General features: G+C 48.3%; 1 protein-coding gene across 1 annotated transcript; it reads left to right on the top strand.

The window, feature by feature from the left end:
- The first annotated feature begins 450 nt into the window (after nt 1-450).
- On the top strand, nt 451-4,191 carry NPS (neuropeptide S). The gene is made up of 3 exons (XM_016188481.2): nt 451-705; nt 813-894; nt 3,957-4,191. Exons 1-3 carry the CDS (start codon nt 563-565, stop codon nt 4,134-4,136), a joined length of 405 nt encoding a protein of 134 aa, XP_016043967.2. The 5' UTR covers nt 451-562; the 3' UTR covers nt 4,137-4,191.
- The last annotated feature ends 14,645 nt before the right edge of the window (nt 4,192-18,836 follow it).

Genomic DNA, 18,836 nt, shown 5'->3' with positions numbered 1-18,836 from the left:
GTTCGAGCTCCCACATCCACCTGTAGGGGGAAAGCTTCATGAGGGGTGAAGCAGGTCTGCAGGTGTCTATCTTTCTCTATTCCTCTCTGTCTCTCCCTCCTCTCTCCATTTCTCTCTGTCCTATCCAATAAAATGGAAAAAATGGCCGCCAGACACAATGATAAGCCTGGAAGAAAGAGAGAGAGAGATACAGAGAGAGAGAGAGAGAATCCAGTGTATAAAACTTAATCTACGCACATTATTCAGTAAGATGCCCTTTATTCTTATAAGAAAGTTCCTTTGCATTATTCTCTGGAAGTGTCCGGGACGTTCTGGGAACCAATGTCACCCTTCTTAAATGTCTCAGCTCTCAGATGAATGAACTTTTGTTTTCTTCCAGGACCTCTTGCCATTACTGGTTCCATGACACAGTTTAGAAGGCAACACCTTTGCAGGACATTTTTAATGGCAAACTTTAAATGAAGTCACCCACTGGTAGTTCAAAGACAACGTCTACATCTTATCGCCCCTTTTCAGCTTAGCAAGAACAAAAGGCCACAACCAGTCCAATTAGTCACATAGGATGGGACAGGATGACATTTTTACTCCTCAGCTTCTCTGGTATAAAAGGACCACTCAAGGAGGATCTGACCATCAGTGTGAGGAATTTGGCAATAAACCACCAATCTGTGGAGATTTCAACAAGTCCAGGTCCGAAATGACCAGGTAGGAGACCGCATTTTCCACAGAGAACCAAGCTGACTTGACATATGCCTTCCTATTTCCATTGGGCCAAAGGAGACTAATCTAAGTTTCTTTTTCCTGCTCTGCAGCTTGGTAAGATTCAGTCTTCTCCTCGCTTTGTCAGTTTCTACGGTGCACGTGCTTTGGTGTTATCCACTACCGTCTTCTCAGGTGAGAGTTTCGCTTCTGTTTTGATGTTTGACTAGATGACTCGAACAATAGACTCTGTCGGTCCAGAGGAATTTCAAGGAACATGTGGAAGGAAAGTTGTTTTCCCTGTTGCTTGATCAGTCAGTGAAATGAAAGATGAGTCGCGACATTTGTAAAATAGAAATGTTTGTGTGACCGTAGGTAATGCCGGGCTGTCTTGAATTGTTTTGAGTGACTTAGGAGTTCGTCCTCGCTCTTTAAAATGCAGGCTGTCCTGAACTAGTGATTATTTCTCTCCTGTGCACCCAACTTCCTTGGGATAGGTGCTGAGTCTTCAGAAATCCAGAAGACAAGTATTTCCTTCCACTGGCATATTTTTAATGACTGTTTCTATGTGTTGTTGGGGTTGTTTTTGCTTTATTGATATTTTGTTTGTGAATTTAGAGTCTCATGTTACATTTTGTACTTTAATTTTGTTTCACCGCTCCTTAACCTGGCAGGTTATAATTACTGAAATCCGTGAAATTTATGAGGCTACTTTGAAGCTCACGGGATGAGAATATAAATCCTAAATAATAAACACATGTCAAACATCACCATCTAGCTGGATTTATTTTGCTCTTCTTGCTAATTCTTGCAGCTGTCATTTTTCTATCTCTTATTTACTTCATCTAGCTTCTTTTTTTTCTCCTGTGTTACTCCTGTGAGCATTCAACAGTCATTTAGTGATTGTTTCTGTAAGACACCACATTGATCAGTCTGATGAGTCACAGCCTGTGGACTGGCCCGTTTTCTCAAGTGTCTGCCTAATTACTTTCTACTCCTTCCCTGAAGATCCACTCGTGACATTTCCGTTGAAATAAGGCAGTTGCCTGCGGCATTTGCAAGAATCTAGATTGCTCTTCCTTTTAATGTACTTAGGAGAACTCCTTGTCCCTGAGTGAAACCGTTCTTTCTTCACTGAACTTTCTGTATTTCTGTGTCTGCGTGTGACACTTCTGAGCTCATTACCCCCTTACCGTATCGACCGGGTCACTTTGACTGTTTGGGGTGAGTGACTGGGCTGACAGGCGACACCCAGACTTGTGTGGTGTGTGCTGTGTGTGTGTGAAGCCCGTCAGGCATGCTCCGATTCCTACCCTCCAATTCTCCTAATGAGCTGCCTGCCAAGTGCTCTGTCAGATCTGGGCATAGTACATAGCACAGCAGTGTCTTCTCAGGGGTGTGTGTGTGTGTGTGTGTGTGTGTGTGTGTGTGTGTGTGTGTGTGTGATGTCTTTCTCTCCCCCCCCCCACTATAAGGTGGCTTGTGAGTATTTCTGGAAAGAACTGAAATGCTTTTCTTCCTGAAATAACTCACCACAACTAACTTGTTGAGAATCTAAAATAGATGGCATTCGACTGTGCTGCTACTTCCCCTGTAAGCAAGCAGGAGGTGCGTGGTGGGCGCACACAGAGCTTCTGGCCAGGCTCAGCACCACCAGTGTTCCTGGAGATTCTCTTTAGCTGGTCCCAGTCCACCTGCTTTTCAGAAGCCAGGAGAGTGATGCTCTGATCACTGGGACCCTCAGGGAGCTCTCCAACCACTGTGAAGTGGATTCCAAGCCCCCGGCTCCATTTCCACTTGCAAACCTACCCTCCTTTGCAGCCGGCTTCTTTCTCTGAGGTGAAAGCATCCAGCCCTCTCGCCCTTCTGTAGCTCCCAGAGTTGGAAAACAGAGACTCTGCATCCAGTGCTGAACACAGAATCCCTGCTTCACCCACAGCCATCTCCACCCCTCAATTACAGGAAACTGGAATGGGGAAAATAGCCAAGGGGGCCGGGTGGTGGTACAGCTGGTGAGTGCACATGTTACAATGCTCAAGGACCTGGGTTCCAGCCCCTAGTCTCCAACCTGCAGTGGGGAAAGCTTTGCGAGTGGTGAAGCAGTGTTGCAGGTATCTCTCTCTCCCTATCCCCCACTTTGCTCCTGATTTCTGGCTGTCTCTAAGAAATAAATAAAGATGATTTAAAAATAAAAAGGAAATAACAATACCTGCTTCCTAGAGCTCTTTGAAGCTATAAAAATATATCACGTGCAAGGCATTTGGTGACTAGATCACGGCACCTTCGTTTTTATTCCTGTTGTCATTTGTAGTTAATACCGAGCCAGTGGCACACTTCCCCTAAAATCACAGAGAGGAAAAACGCCGAGGGTGACAATTCCTACCAGTCTGGGCCACGTCTGCTCTTGACTTTGCTTTTGCTGTCTGCTAAGAGATGGAGTTGAACAAGTGAGCAAGTTTCCAGTGACCAGGTTGGTTGATTTAATTCACAACCAGCTGTCCTCACAGACCGAAGCAAAGCCCAAAGACAGTATTCACGTAGCTGGATGCCTGCAGGAAAAACTTTGGCAGGCAGTTTAGCCCCAGGAGGAAGGTGGCGTCAGTTGAAATAAAGCTTGGTTCTGACAGATTCTTTTTCTCTTTTCTTTTGTTCTTTATTGAGGAGGTGGGGGATTAATGGCTTACATTCGACCGTAAAATGCAGTACTTGGTCCATGTGTAACCTTTCTCTGTTTTCCACAGAACAAGACACCCCCCTCTGTGTCCTCCTTACCATCATGTTCCAGGATCTGAACACTCCCCCTGAGCCCCACCCCAGAGTCTTTTACTTTGGTGTGGTACACCGGAGAGTCTTTTTATTAATGAATTTAAAAACCAAATCAAACAAATAAAAACAACTAAGCAAACAGAACTCTTTCCCGAGCACATCCGCCTTTGCCTAAAGGATTCGGCGACTCTGTTAGCGTGTGATGCAGAATATTTCACGGGTGTGTGTGTGAACACTGACTGAGGACCCAGAGAAGTCCACAGAGCACTTCCTACTTAGACCAAGTCTGCAGTGTATACCAGTCTAGTCCCTCCTGGCAGGATTGCATGCAGAGCAGATGTGTGACCCTAAGATTTGGGGAATTCGTTGCTGTTTGAGTCAGCTTAAGCCCTCATGCTTCTCTTTCTTTCTTTCTTTCTTTCTCTCTCTCTCTCTCTCTCTCTCTCTCTCTCGCTCTCGCTCTCCCCCTCCCGCCCCATCTGTGTTGACAGGTCGCCAGAAGACCAGACTGTTTCCTCCTGCTGCAGGGCAGCTGTCCCTCCAGGCTGGACGCGAGCCGAGGTCGAGGGCTGCTCAAGCCGCTCTTGGAGACGACGGCCGTGAGGAGGTCTTTCCGAAATGGTGTGGGTGCAGGGACGAAAAAAACTTCCTTTCGAAGAGCCAAGTCATGAATACGTGTGCAAAGGACTCTGGGAATTGATCTGAAACTCTGTAGAGTGTAACTAATTTGCCCAAAGGCAGTTTGGTCTTTATCATTCGGTACTGGTGTGTGCTCTCAACTCTTAAATATATCTATTTTCCCTCTGCCCTCCTCCTGCTTTCCTACTACAGAGTAAATTGGGTTTGGGGGAAAAAAATTGCAAAGCTGTTTTAGATTTCCACCACAAGAGAAGCCACTCCTCATGCCCTCTGTGAGTCTCTCTGGAGCCGGGATGAAGACACAGGTGTTTTCCCTTTAATTGGTCAGAAAGAGCCAGGCCTGTCCCTGGCAGCAACAGTACTAAGCGCACTTCTCATCCTGACTTTGCCTTTTAAAGAGATTTTGCTGAGACGACAAAGCAGGGTCTGTTCTTCTGGGACGTCCCTTTCCTGTTTCTGAGGGATGCAGATGAACTAAGCCAGAGGAAGGTTCAGGGTTCAGCCGCACTCTCCCCCACCCTCCGTGAGAATGTCCAGAACAGTCAGCACCTGGACCCTCCTGGGTCTGACTCACTGCCTGGTGTCTTTCCAATACACTCAGGCAAGGATTGTCCTGGGGGACAAAGTCCCTCTTTTTATTTTATTTTTTAAATATTTAAGTTGTTACCAGATAGAGACAGAAATTGAGAAGGGAGGGGGAGGGGCTGGCTGATGGTGCGGCCGGTTGAGTGCACACGTGACAATGTGCAAGGACCCCAGTTCAAGTCCTGTGGTCGAAACAGGGCTGCAGGTGTCTCTCGTCTCTCCCTCTCTATCCTCCCCTCTCAATATCTGTTTCTAATAAACAAATATTTTTCTTTAAAAAAAAAAGGAAAAGAAGGTGGAGATAGAGAGGGAGAGAGACAGAGCAACACGAGCAGCCCTGCTTCCCCACTTGGGAAGCTTTCCCCCCTGCAGGTGGGCTCCTCTTTTTAAATCTTACAGTACCTACCGACAGGGGCCTGAGTGTGGTGCACCTGGGTGAGAGCACATAATAGGAAGCACAAGGACCACAAAGGACCTGGGTTCGAGCCCCTGGCTCCCCACCTGCAGAGGGGACGCTTCACAGCGGTGAAGCAGGTCTGCAGGTGTCTCTCTGTCTCCCCGCCTCTCTCAATTTCTCTTTGTTCTACCCAACAAAATGGAAAAATTGGCCTCCAGGAGCAGTGGATTCATAGTGCTGGTACCAAGTCCCAGCAGTAACCCTGGAGGCAAGAAATAAAGAAAGAAAGGTAGAAGGAAGGAAGGAAGAGGAGGCAGTGGGAGAGACATCACTGAAGCTTCCTCCAGTGCTGCAGCGAGGGGCAGGGTTTGAGTCCAGGCTCTGTGCACAGCACACCAGGCACCCTACCCAGTGGCCTATCGCTCAACCCACTTTTTGTTTGTTTGTTTGTTTTAAGGAAAATGCCATTTCTGTCACGGTACCATTGTAACAGTCCGACTGTAACACACCTACGGGTGCCTGCCTGGTGCTGTGCTGAGTTCAGAGCCCAGGAAACCATCACACTCCAAAGAGGCGCCAAGTCCAGAGGTGACTCAGGGGGAAGGGCCCTTAGGCTTCCTTCCCCTCCCCCTCATTCTGCCCCTGTTTCTAGGGTTCAGAACTAGAGCCATTGGGCAGCGGCCTCCCTATTCTCTTGGTCCTCTCTCCTGCGTCTGGGCACCTCTGAGAACATCTGGAAAAGCAGAACTTGAACTGTCCTTTGGAACTGGGAGGGTGGGCACACGGGACTCTGGTGGTGTGTGCCGTGCGGAACTGGACCCTGTCATCTTACAGTCTTGTAACTCCTATTCATCCCACATTAAAAAAAAAAAAATGAAGGGGCCATGTGGAGGCACACCTGTCGGGATGAGTGCACGAGTTACAATGCACAAGGACCTGGGTTCGAGTCCCTGGTCCCACATACAGGGCGAAAGCTTTTTGAGGGGTGACGCCGTGTCGCAGGAGTCTCTCGGTCTCTCCCTCTCTGCCACCCCCTTCTCGATTTCTCTTCTTTTTGTTCTGTCTCTCTTTTCCGCCTCCAGGGTTATCTCTTGGGGTATGATGCCTGCACTATGAATCCACTGCTCCTGGAGGCCATTTTTCCATTTTACTGGGTAGGACAGAGAGCAATTGAGGGGGGAGGGGAGATAGAGAGGGAGAGAGACAGAGAGACACCTGCAGCCCGGCTCCACCACTTGGGAAGCATCCTCCCTGCAGGTGGGGAGCCAGGGGCCTCGAACCCAGATCCTTGTGCAGGTTCTTGAGCTTAGTGCTATGTGCACTTAGCCAGGCATGCCACTGCCACCACCTCCTACCCCCGATTTCTGGCTGTCTTTATCTAATAAATAGATACAGATAATGACATACATATATATATATATATGATAAGAAGAAGATGAAAAATGAAAAGAAAGACCTGCCTCTGGCAGACATTCCGCCTGCCCCCTAGTGCCAGGAGACGCAGTGGGTGACATGCAGAGGCTCTCAGAAAACCCTGACAGAGCACTTGGAAGATTTTTGAGGGAACAGCTCTTCTGTAAAAAAAAAAAAGGGCACAGCATTCCTGGCAGGGAAGCTCATTAGCTAGCCCACCAGGTGTTATTACTTCTGTGGCACTGAGGGCCATTATTATGTTAACAAGCCTGTGGCACTGGGTGCAGATGGGGTATCCGTGGAGGGGGTGTTGTCCTTAAGGGGAAAACTTCCTCACTTCCCATTCACATTCATCTGGACAGGCAGCAGAATAAAACTCAAAAACCATAATTAGAAAATTTTCTTTTCCTGTTTCTGGATCTAAAGTATCATTGCAACCCCAGGGAAAAGGCCCATGAAAATGTATTTGTACTCGAGAGAAAGAAAGAAAGAAAGAAAGAGAGAGAGAGAGAGAGAGAGAGAGAGAAAGGGAAAGGAAGAAAGAAAAGAAAGGAAAGGAAAGGGAAGGGAAGGGAAGGGAAGGGAAGGGAAGGGAAGGGAAGGGAAGGGAAGGGAAGCTGGTAGAAGAAAAGTCACTTTTGGGAAAAAGATCCTTCCTCTTGCTATGGTTTTTTGGAAGAAAGTACTTAAGGTGAAAATAGTTCCTGTTCAGTTTAGACACCAACAGTAGAGGGGTGACCCAAGACCGTCGGTGTTCCTATTTGGGGGATGGTAGGGAGTGGACACCAGTTGGCACAGAACCCAGGTGGCCAGTGGACTTAGTTCCAACAGCACCATCACCACCAGGAGTGACAGGGACCAGCGGGACTTGGGGAAGTGACCAGAGCCTCACCAGGCGTGAGAAACGCAGCCTCCCCTCCCGTCCCTGTCCCTGTCCCTGTCCCCTGTCCCCTGCAGCTGCTGATGGAGACTAGACGGCATCTCAGCTTGCCAGGGGTGGCGCACCGGCTAAGTGCACCCAGGCTCAAGCCCCCTGGTCCCCAACCTGCAGGGGGGGAGCATGAGGAGCAGTGGAGCAGGGCTGCAGGTCTCTCTGTTGTTCTCTTCCCTGCTCTGCCTCCCCCACGCTCTCAGTTTCTCTCTGTTCCATCAGGTTAAATAACTAAATAAAACTGAGAGAGAGAGAGAGAGAGAGACTGGATCTTACCTTCTGAGCCGGCTGCCCTGCCAAGGCTGGAGCCCTCCGTGTGCCTTCTGCCCACATTCCCATCTCCTGCTTGGTCTGAAAGACAGTAACTCTGAGACAAGAGCCTTTACTGCCCTCCTCTCCTGACTCCTCTCTCTGCTGACCTCCACACAGGCTCGCTCTGAAGGGCAGATGCCAGTCTCTCTGCCAGGTCTGGGCTGCTGTTTTATTTCTTTTAAAAAATATTTTTATTATTGGATAGAGATGGAGAGAAATTGAGAGGAAGGGGGAGATAGAGAGGGAGAGAGACAGAGAGACACCTGCAGCCCTGCTTCACCACTCTCAAAGCTTTTCCCCTGCAAGTGGGAACTGGAGGCCTAAACCAGGGTCCTCGTGCACTGTGAGTGCCTATCTACATGCCTCACCGCCTGGCCCCGCTGCTTCATTTCTTACCTGTGGCAGAAAGGTGGTTTCAGGGCACGGGGTCCTGACTGCCTCCGCTGAGCCCAAACGGAGATGGGCTCTGACCTGCTTCTTTGCACAAGGCTTGCGCTGCATATAGTGCTCCAGGTGGTGGGGCTGCAGGCCAGGGCGCAGACAGCATCACGGCCCGTGCTCTCCTGTGCTCTCTCGGGAGCTGACGAGCTCCTGGCCACTGATGTAAAGAGGTTATGGGGTGGGGTGGGCGGTGCCACACCTTGTTAAGCTCACATAGTACTGAGCACAAGGACCTGTGTTCTAGTCCCTGGCTCCCCACCTGAAGGGAGGATGCTTCACGAGTAGTGAAGCAGGTCAGCAACTCTCTCTCTCTCTCTCTCTCTCTCTCTCTCTCTCTCTCTCTCTCTCCTCCTCCTCCTCCTCTCTTATCACTGAGGCTGGGTGCCAACACTATGAATCCCCTGCTCCTGGCAGTGGTTTCTTCCATTTCATTTCTTTTGATTGGATAGGACAGAGAGAACTTGAGAGAGGAGGAGGAGGAGATAAAGAGGGAGAGAGATGCCTTCAGACCTGCTTCACTACTCGTGAAGCATCCTCGTTGCAGGGTTGGGCAGGCACTGGAACTCAGGCCCTTGTATAGTTCCTGCACCTCGTATCATGTGTGCTTAACCCAGGGCACCACAGGGTTCCCCTCTCTCTCCATCTGTATCTACCCTTCCCCTCCCCTCTCAATTTCTGTCCTATACCATAAAATGGGGGGGATGGCTGCCAGGAGTTGTCCCAGTGTTGGCTCTGAGCCCTAGTGATAACCCTGGAGGCCAAAGAAGAAGATGATGAAGAAAACTACATTTAAGAAGAAGAGGAAGGAGAAAAAGAAGAAGCAGAAGGGGAAGAAGATGAAGAGGGAGAAGTTGTCATGGGGATTGGATGGTGTGCTCTTTAAACTCTTCAATTGGCATCACATACAGAACAGGACTGTGACCACTTGGCTCTCTTCTTTCTTTCATTCATTCATTCATTCATTCTTTCTTTCTTTCTTTCTTCCTTCCTTCCTTCCTTCCTTCATTTCTTTCTCTCTTTAGGGGATAGAGGGACATATTGAGAGGAAAGGGGAGATACAGAGGGAGAGACACCTGCAGCCCTTCTTCACTGCTTTTGAAGCTCCCCTTCCTGTGGATGGGGACCAGGGGCTTGAACCAGGATCCCTGAGGTCCTGATCCTGACAACCTGACTCTATGCCGTGCTGCACTTTTCAGGGCTGAGCCACAGGCCTGGGGCATCAGGCTATCTCGCGCCGTGGTGCTGAGGTTGAGGGTGAGGGAGCGGAAGAAAACCCTGCCAGGGACTCACTGCACACTGAGCCCCATCTGCTGCTTCTTAGGCTCCCTGCCTGGGGGGAAAGGGTTTCTCCCCAACCACGGCTCTGTAGGGGACAGACTGGAACTTGGGGCCCTATTGTGTCCACATCCTGACATCCCCCCCCCCCCGTGTTAATATAACCCCGTGTGGCCTGGCTTTTGCTGGGACAGGAACAGACTCTGAGCCTCTTGTCCATGTTGGGACATGAATGTAATTAGCACATTGCTGACGTCAGTCTACGGACATAGTAGAAACTTGTGCAAACCCAAAAGGGATTGTTGGGTGCGGTGGAGCAAACTGAAGCACCGGCCTGCCGCCGGAAGTCTATCTCTGTTCCTGCAAACTCAGCAGCATTTCTCTTCTTCCTGCTCTGGGCCCCAAGGGCCGCCATGGCCACTTCTCCCGGGACCTGGATAGTGGAGCTCAGCCCTGGTAAAACTAGCCTAAAAGACTCACCCTACACAGCCCAAATGACTAGATGACATTTGCCACTTTGCCTGTCTTGCTGTACTGCTGTACTTGATGTAATAAACTCCGCAGTGATCTGAAACCCTCACCCAAAGCCTATTTTTTCATTACTATGGATTTTAGCCAACAGAATACAGTGGCAGTAAAGGGCGGTCACTTTCATGTCTACACTTTGAGAACTAAAGCCCATTTGTGGGAAACTTTCCCAACCCAGCCCCAGTGGCTCTGAAGAAGCTGGCAGACCTGGTGCAGGGTCCACGTGGCCAAGAGCTGGCTGGTGGCATCTTCCAGGAGCTGAAGGTGTCCTCCCGCCAGCAGCCAACAGGAATCGGCCGCACTTGAGTCCTGAGCCACAAGGTATTGGATTCTGCCAATGACAGTGTGCATTTGGAAGCAGATCTTTCCCTGTCTGCATCTTGAGATGAAGTTGCAGCCCTGGGTGACGGTTGAATGACCATGTTGTGAGGACACCCTGAGTCGGAGGAACTGGTGAAGCTCTTGAATTTCATACCCACCACCAGAGTCCTGTGTCCTGGTCCCCTCCATGGGAAACTCCAGTATTCTCTCCCCAGGTCGCAGATATGGGTTGACTTTGTATCTATCACTGTTTATCTGTTATCTTGTAACTTTTAAATCAACATTATATCACTAATAAAACTTTTTTAAAAAGGCGTAGGGAAGGGAAGGAGGGAGAGAGAGAGCTGCAGCACTGCTTCACTACTGGTGAAACACACACGAATGGGGAGTGAGGCTCGAACCTGGATTCTTGACATGGCAACATGGGCACTCAACCCACTGCACCACCGCCTGGCACCTCCAAACTTGTATACGTTTGCCCACCTGTTTACTTATCTATGTCTGTGCACTTGGAAGTTTTATTAATTGCCTGTCCATGTTATTGGCTTGATTTTCAACAGAATATCTTTCCTAATTGCTGCAGGGACTTTCACCAACAACTACAGGAAACATTGGCACCGTATTTTGTGACTACTTTTCTGTTGTATTTGTATTTAGCTTGTAAACATCTTCCATTTTTCTCCTTCACAGTGTCTGACTATTGGATCATGAGAGAGAAAATATGTCCCCATTCCAAGATAATAAAAGGCTTTAAGGTTTTATTTAAATCTTTGATCCAAGACATCGTCTCTTGCTGAGCTAGATTATATCCTCCAGTGTATTCTCATCAAGACACATCAATCCTCTCTGCAGCCTCGGACTGCCCTTCTGCTGACTCCTCATGCAAACAGCAGCTTGTGGAGAACACCGTTTGCAGGTTGGCATTTTTTCTGTCAAACTTTATAGGCATTTGATTGCTCTATTTTTCTCTTGGAGCTCTGTGTTGTTGAGAAGTTCTAGCCAGTCTTTTATTTTCTTTTGACTGATAAGCCTCCCATTTCTTCTTGTTGAATATTTATTAGATTATTTTAGTTTCTTCAAAAAGTCGAGTAATCTTGCCTCAATAAGCCCCGGTCTTTATCCTTTCTCTGAGGATTGGGCAGGTCATGGTACTTTCGTGAAAGTCTCCTTCCCTTATATTTTATGGTTGACCTGTGAATTCTCCAATTTGTGGACCCCAATCTCCCTCTCTTCCTCAATGCCAATCGCATTCAACTCAAGCTTCCTGTGAGGAGAGCTGCTGGGCAGCACTTGGCTTAGAGAGCCAGCCCAGCACAGCCAGAGAACACTCTAGAAGAAGTGGGGCAAGGCGGGAAAACCAGGGCAGGTGACCTGGTCATGGTGGCATCAGGAGACATGGCAGGGGCGCTAATGGTGAGATGGGGAGAGCTGGGCTTCGGTGGGGCCCCTGGAGTGGGTGGGGATGTAGCAAGGAAGCAGAAGGGGACTGGGCAGTGGACATAGAATTCCCCTCTAAGCTCTATGGACCAGGCACTGGATTGACATCTACACAAATGATTCATTAGAGAGTCGGCCATGTTCAGAGAGATGAGTATTGAGACAAAACAAGGATAGAAAAGAGAAGAAAATGCTTATAGGTTTGCAGACCCCAGAGAGCAAGAGAGAGAGCAGCAAAGGTCCCAAGTTCCTGGTCTTCTAAATTTTATTTATTTAATTAATTGATTGATTTCTGCCACCAGGGTTGTCACTGGAGCTCAATGCCAGCACTACAAATCCACAGCTCCAGGTGGCCATTTTTCCCTTTTTTTTTTACATATTATTTTTAATATATTTTTAAATATTTATATATATATTCCCTTTTGTTGTCCTTATTGTTTTATTGTTGTAGTTATTATTGTTGTTGTTATTGATATCGTTGTTGTTAGATAGGACAGAGAGAAGTGGAGAGAGGAGGGGAAGACAGAAGGGAGAGAAAGACAGACACCTGAAGACCTGTTTCACTGCCTGTGAAGTGACTCCCCTGCAGGTGGGGAGCTGGGGGCTCGAACCGGGATCCTTACGCCGGTCCTTGTGCTTTGCGCCACGTGCACTTAACCTGCTGCGCTACCGCCCGACTCCCTCTCCTCTTCTTTTATACTAGATAGGACAGACAGAGAGAAATTGAGAAGGGAATGGTAGACAGAGAGGCAGAGAGAGAGACACCTGCAGACCTGCCTCACCACTCATGAAACTTCCTCTCCTGCAGGTGGCAACAGGGGCTCAAACATGGCACCATGTGCGATCACCAGGTGTGCGACCACCAGCCCCTCTTCTAAAATGTATAGTGTGCAGTCCTGATGGGACTCACTCCGGCCATAGTCTCCAAGTGCTCACACCTTTGTGTGGCCTCAGTCCTCAGGATGTGGGTCTTGGCACTTGAGGCCCTTCTGCCAGCCTCCTTGCAGGGCACCAGGGAGAGGTGCTAATGTCCTTCCTCCAGGATTCTCTCCCTAAGTAGTCAGCCCCCTGACAGGGACGCACAGCACTTACGTGCTGAGTCTTTGACCCAGCTGTCTGCTTTCCCCTGCCGGTCAGGTCACTCTCTGCCAGGCACTCACCCTCCGTCCCTGTGTGAAAATCTGACCTACTTTGCTGGCAGAACAGTGGGGACACTGAGACAGAGAGCACCCCATGATGCAGGGGGGAAGGCCCAGGGAGAAAGGGTCTTTCCCTGCAAAGAAGCCAGAGCAGACAGCCCCCAGAAGCAGACCCACAGGTGGGCTGCACGGCACCCCTGTGACTTAGGGCACAAACTTGGACGTCTTCTTCTTTTTAATTCTTTTCATCTTTGTTTATCGGATAGAGACAGCCAGAAATCAAGAGCGAAGGGGGTGATAGAGAGGGAGAGAGACAGAGAGACACCTGCAGCCCTGCTTCACCACTCGTAAAGATGTCCCCCTGCAGGTGGGGACCAGGGGCTCAACCCGGGTCCTTGCGCATTGTAATACATGTAATCCACTGCTTTTGGTGGACCTTATTTTTTTCATTTTATTAATTAGGAGAGAGAGACAGAAAGGGAGAGATAGACACTGGAAGACCTGCTTCACTGCTTGAGAAGCCTCCCTGCTGCAGGTGGGGAGCTGGAGGCTCGAACCCGGGTCCTTGAGCTTAGTACTATGTGCACCTAACCAGGTGTGTCACCTCCCAGCTTGGCTCCTCTTTATAAGATGCGAGGGACACGCCTTAGGGAACAGAGCCAAGCTGCATGTGGTCTGGCCCCGGTCCCAGCATCTCTGTTGGGGCCGCTCCCCATGGCTCCCTGACAGAGTCTGAAAGGCCCACCTGTCGTGTCCAGTGGTCATTTTCTGATGACTCCTTTGCTTCTTGGTCTTTTGTTCCCACGTTATCTGTGACTTTTCAGTCCCATCCCCCAAAGCCTTTCAGTTGTGGTCACTGGTGCTTCTCTGCCGTTTTCTTTCTTTTTAATATTTATTTACTTACTTATTCCCTTTTTGTTGCCCTTGTTGTTTTATTGTTGTAGTTATTATTGTTGTTGTTATTGGTGTCGTCATTATTGGCTAGGACAGAGAGAAATGGAGAGAGGAGGGGAAGACAGAGAGGGGGAGAGAAAGACAGACACCTGCAGACCTGCTTCACCGCCTGGGAAGCGACTCCCCTGCAGGTGGGGAGCCGGGGTTCGAATCGGGATCCTTATGCCGGTCCTTGCGCTTTGCGCCACCTGCGCTTAACCCGCTGCGCCCCCGCCCGACTCCTGTTCTGTGCCGTTTTCTGCATGTCTGCCCTGGGACTCTTTTTTTCTCCTCCTTATTTAGATTCCCCTGGCCTCTGTTCTTTATGTTGTCTTACTCTTCCTATCACCTATTGCTTTTGGTTCTCTTGAGAATGCAAGGAAATTCTCCAAATTCGAGTAATGACTTGCCTGGAATATTTATTCCCCAACTTTCCTTTTTTAAAATCCCGACCTCAGACCAGACACACACGTTCAAGGTCTCAGGTGTGGGTGGAAAGCTCCTCCTCTCCCATAGCCCCAGAGAGCCATGAGCGAGGAGCCACTGGCTGCCATTTTCTCCAGGTGAGGAAGGTGGTGGTGAGTGACGTGGGGACATGGTGGAGGGCAGACAGGCACAGTGACGGGGGCCAAGGCCCGGGAGCCTGCTGTGGTGCTGGGGGCGGGGGGGGGGCGCTGGGTCATAGCTCCATTACCCATTTCTGATGTCAGCCCTGCCTCCAGGTCTTGGCCTGCTCTGAACCACCTTGCTGTCCTCTAAGAACCAGGCCACCAGGAGTCAGGTTGTAGCGCAGTGGGTTAAGTGCACGTGGTGCGAAGCGCAAGGACCAGAGTAAGGATACAGGTTCGAGCCCTGGCTCCCCACCTGCAGGGGAGTCACTTCACAGGCCACCAGGTGTCTGTCTTTCTCTCCCCCTCTCTGTCTTCCCCTCCTCTCTCCATTTCTCTCTGTCCTATCCAAGAACAACAACAATAAAACAACAAGGCCAACAAAAAGGGAATGAATAAATAAATAAATACTAAAAAAGAACCAGGCCATTCCACTCGCCCAAGGAAGCTACAAGTACAACCTGATGTGAAGCTTACAAGAAGCAAGATTCATACCAAGCCCTCTTCCCCCGGTGGGAGACTTCCTTCCCTGGGCTTCCAAGTGAATGCTGACGTAGTCACAGAGTGAAGGGGTGGGAGGAGGCGTTGAATTGTCCTCTTTGCAATGAGCACTGCACCGCACAGCCCTCTCTGACGGAATGGGGACAGTGAAGAGGGATGGCATCTGTGGCACCTCCTACCACCAGCTCCTGCCCATGGGGACAAAAACGGTGATGTTGTTCACGGAGAGGGAGTTGGGTGATGTTTCTATGTATGTTGGCATCATTTTGTGGCCTTCTGCATAAAAAATAATGACTTGGGGCCCGGTGGTGGTGCACCTGGTTGAGTGCATGTTACAATGCACAAGGACTTGGGTTCAAGCCACCCCGTTCCCTCTGCAAAAGGAATGTTTTGCGAGTGGTGAAGCAGGACTACAGGTGTCTCTGTCTCTCACTCTCTATTTCCTTGTCCTCTCTCTCTTTTAATATCTGGCTGTACATATCCAATAATGAATATATATATTTTTAAAATAAATAAATGATTCTAACTTGTATCTCCCCCCCACTTTGTTTTTCTTTTCTAGAGAACATTCATGTCCAAATTTGAATTGTCACAGGGAGGAAAGACATTGATAATGACATTTGGAGCTGATGAAATTGTAATCTGTAGGGAAAGCCAAGGACACAGAGTTAATAATAAATCTCTAATTTTTATGTTCTGACCTGTGGGCTGTGGTTAAGGTACAGGACCCATGTTCTCAGTTTACTTTTAAAAATATTTTTATTTCTTTATTGAGAGATTAATGTTTTACAGTCAACAGTAAATACGGTAGTTTGTACATGCATGATGTTTATCAGTTTTCCACACAATACAACACCCAAATTTTTAAAAATTTTGATAACTTATTTATTCTTTATTTAATAGAGATAAAGAGAAATTGAGAAGGAAGAGGCAGACAGGGAGAGAGACACGGGTGGGACTACTGTCACCGCTCAGGAAGCTTCCGTCCTGCAGGTGGGAGCCGGGGGCTTGAACCAGGTCTTTCTGTACAGTGGCACATGCACTCAACCTGGTGAACCACTACCTAAGCCTGCAGGTCTTCAGCTAGATACTGAGCTTGGCACATGCCGTAGCCATTCAGGGGTACCTGTGAGGGCTGATTTTTTTCACATGATGTCAGTGACAGACATTCAGAAAAGGCTTATGAGTGGTTTTGCTTTGGAGAACACGGACCCTGCCCAGAGTCCCAACACAGATTTAGAGAAGGACTTTGCCACTGGCCGGCATGACAGCATGAGGAGCTGTGCTTCCTTTGAGGGCCCCCAAATGCCTTCTTCTTTAAAGGGTATCCAGCATTTCTTTGGAAGACACCTGATCTCTATCTGGTTTTTAATGTCTGCTTAAGGTTATCTTCTCAGAAGCAGTATGTCAAGCCTGGGAAGAGGGCAGGTATTTGTAAGAGGCACTTGGTCTTCCCCTCCTCTCTCCATTTCTCTCTGTCCTGTCCAAAGACAGCAACAACAACAATAATAACAACAACAGTGATAAGACAACAAGGGAAACCGAAGGGGGGAAAATGGTCTCCAGGAGCAGTGGGTTTGTGGTGCAGGCACCAAGCCCCAGCAATAACCCTGGAGGCAAAAAAAAATCATAAAAACCTGTTGGTATGCATGAGACCCCTTATGTTTCATTTGGTTCAATCCCCACTGTTTCATGATATGTTTTTGCTCCACCCCCTCTCCTTGTCACACCCTGATCCTCTCCTTGTCACACTCTGATTGTCGCCAGTCACTTTTCTCTCCACCCTCTCTATGTCACATCCTGTTTCCACCCTACTTGGCAAGTATATATAAAGACAGCGTTGTGAGTTTTACGTTACTTGAGTTTAGCTTAGCTCGTCTTAGATTGTGCTGCGTCCTGCATGAATAAAGAGATACTGCCTACAGCTCAACCATGAGTCCCTGGTTGTCTGTTACCCACCCGTGAAGCTAGCCCGGTGAAAACAACATAACCTGTCGAAAACAACATATGGCGCCACAACGTGGGGCTGGACCTGCGCAACTCCCAGATAAGTGAAGACTTTGCCTACCTGTGCACTATGGTCTTCTCTTCTGCTTACAAAGAGGTTTGCCAAAGCCTCTACTGTTTCATTATGAGACAGTTTCTCTGTCTCTGGAACATTTTACTCTGGGCCACACTTCGGTTCCCTGACCGGGAACTTTGGTTTCTTATGACCGGGATCATAGAGCTTGGGAGATGCACGGAGATTTCTCCTTGGACTTTCTGGATTCCCTCTCCCATGTTTCCCGAGGAAAAGGACTACATTTTTCTCCGGGCCACAGTTTGGTTCTTTATGACCGTGATCGTAGACCTTGGGATATGCATGGGGATTTCCACTGGGACTTTCTGGACTTCTTCTCACGTTTCCCATGGAGAAGGACTACTCTAATTTGAGGAGTGTTCTCCAGTACCCTGGCAGTTCCCAAGTATGGAGACACGTGGTTAGTTCAACTCTCCTGATTGGATTCTTTCTTCGATGGGAAGACACTTTTAAAAATGGGTGCCTGAAGCAATCCAGCAGGAACAGTCAGAAGCACCCTAAATGGAATTTCGAGGAGCTTTTTGGACTAGGACGCCCTCTGGGGACTCTTAATCCTACATGGTGAGATCTTGATAATCTGGTTCAAGTTGCGTTTCATAAGAGAATGATTTGAATGACTGAATTTTTGTTTGACATTGACTTAAAAAAAAATGCTGGACGCAGCCATGATTTCTAGAGACATCCAGAAACAATCCAAAAAATTGTTTTTTTCCCTCCTTTGATTTCTCTTTTACGTCTTGACATGAATCTGAAACATTTAATCCTGAAAACTGTATGAGTTATGGGTGGGGCAGATAGTGCAATGATTATGTTAATTATTCTCATGCCTGAGGCTTTTAACCGTGGTTCTTCTGTTTACCTTTCCACATTTTATTGAGTTTAAACTGTTTAAACAACCTTGAAATGATACTAGAAAGGACTTCCAATTATAATGGAGTTATCAATTATAGTAAACTTCTAATCTGCTACAAGTTTTGTTTGACAAGTAAGTGAATTTCAGCTGTCAAAGTCTTCACATGAAAAAGCATCTACTCAAATGGAATTCCTGGAAATCCATTTGGATCCTGTTCTCTGACATCACCCACAAGATAGAATGACTACAACACACCCCCGGAAACCAATGAGGTGACCTGGCACGACCTGAAGAAACAGATTCACAGACTCCAAAGCTCACTCTCTACAGAAAAGCAGAATTCTGGTGGCCAACATTCCCCATCGAGACAGACGTGCAGCATTTCATCCTCTGGCATTTTCTTCTGTGGTCAGCTACTTTGGACTGACACCTCCATCGGACTTACTGGTACACGCTGCTGTGTTTCTCAAAGACTAACTTCAGCCAATTGCCTTGAGACTTTATAGACCATGTTCCCTCGCCTGCAGGCTCTGTCCCAGAGGCAGAAAACTCCCCCTCCTTATTAGGTTATGCCCACAGAGGCATGAAGCGTCCCAAGAGGCAAGAGATGCCCACAAAGGCAGGAAATGCCCTTTGAGGCAAGAAATGCCCCCAGAGGCATGAAGCGCTCCCAGAGGCAAGAAATGCCCTTTTGCCTGCTAGGCCTTGCCCTTTGAGGCAAGAAACGTTCCCCTTGGCATCACACTGGTTATTGCTGCTCGCCTATTTTGTTTTCCATGTCTTATGACAGTTCTTTTGAAAACGCCTGTACGATATAGGTTTCTGTTCACCCCACAATCCTGATACTATAGCCATTAGTTAAAAAGAAAGGGGGAATTTTTGGTATGCATGAGACCCCTTCTGTTTCATTTGGTTCAATCCCCACTGTTTCATGATATGTTTTTGCTCCACCCCCTCTCCTTGTCACACCCTGATCCT

The sequence above is a fragment of the Erinaceus europaeus genome, chromosome 14, assembly GCF_950295315.1.
Source record: "Erinaceus europaeus chromosome 14, mEriEur2.1, whole genome shotgun sequence".
Lineage (NCBI taxonomy): Eukaryota > Metazoa > Chordata > Mammalia > Eulipotyphla > Erinaceidae > Erinaceus > Erinaceus europaeus.
This window is presented reverse-complemented; position numbering and strand designations above follow the sequence as displayed.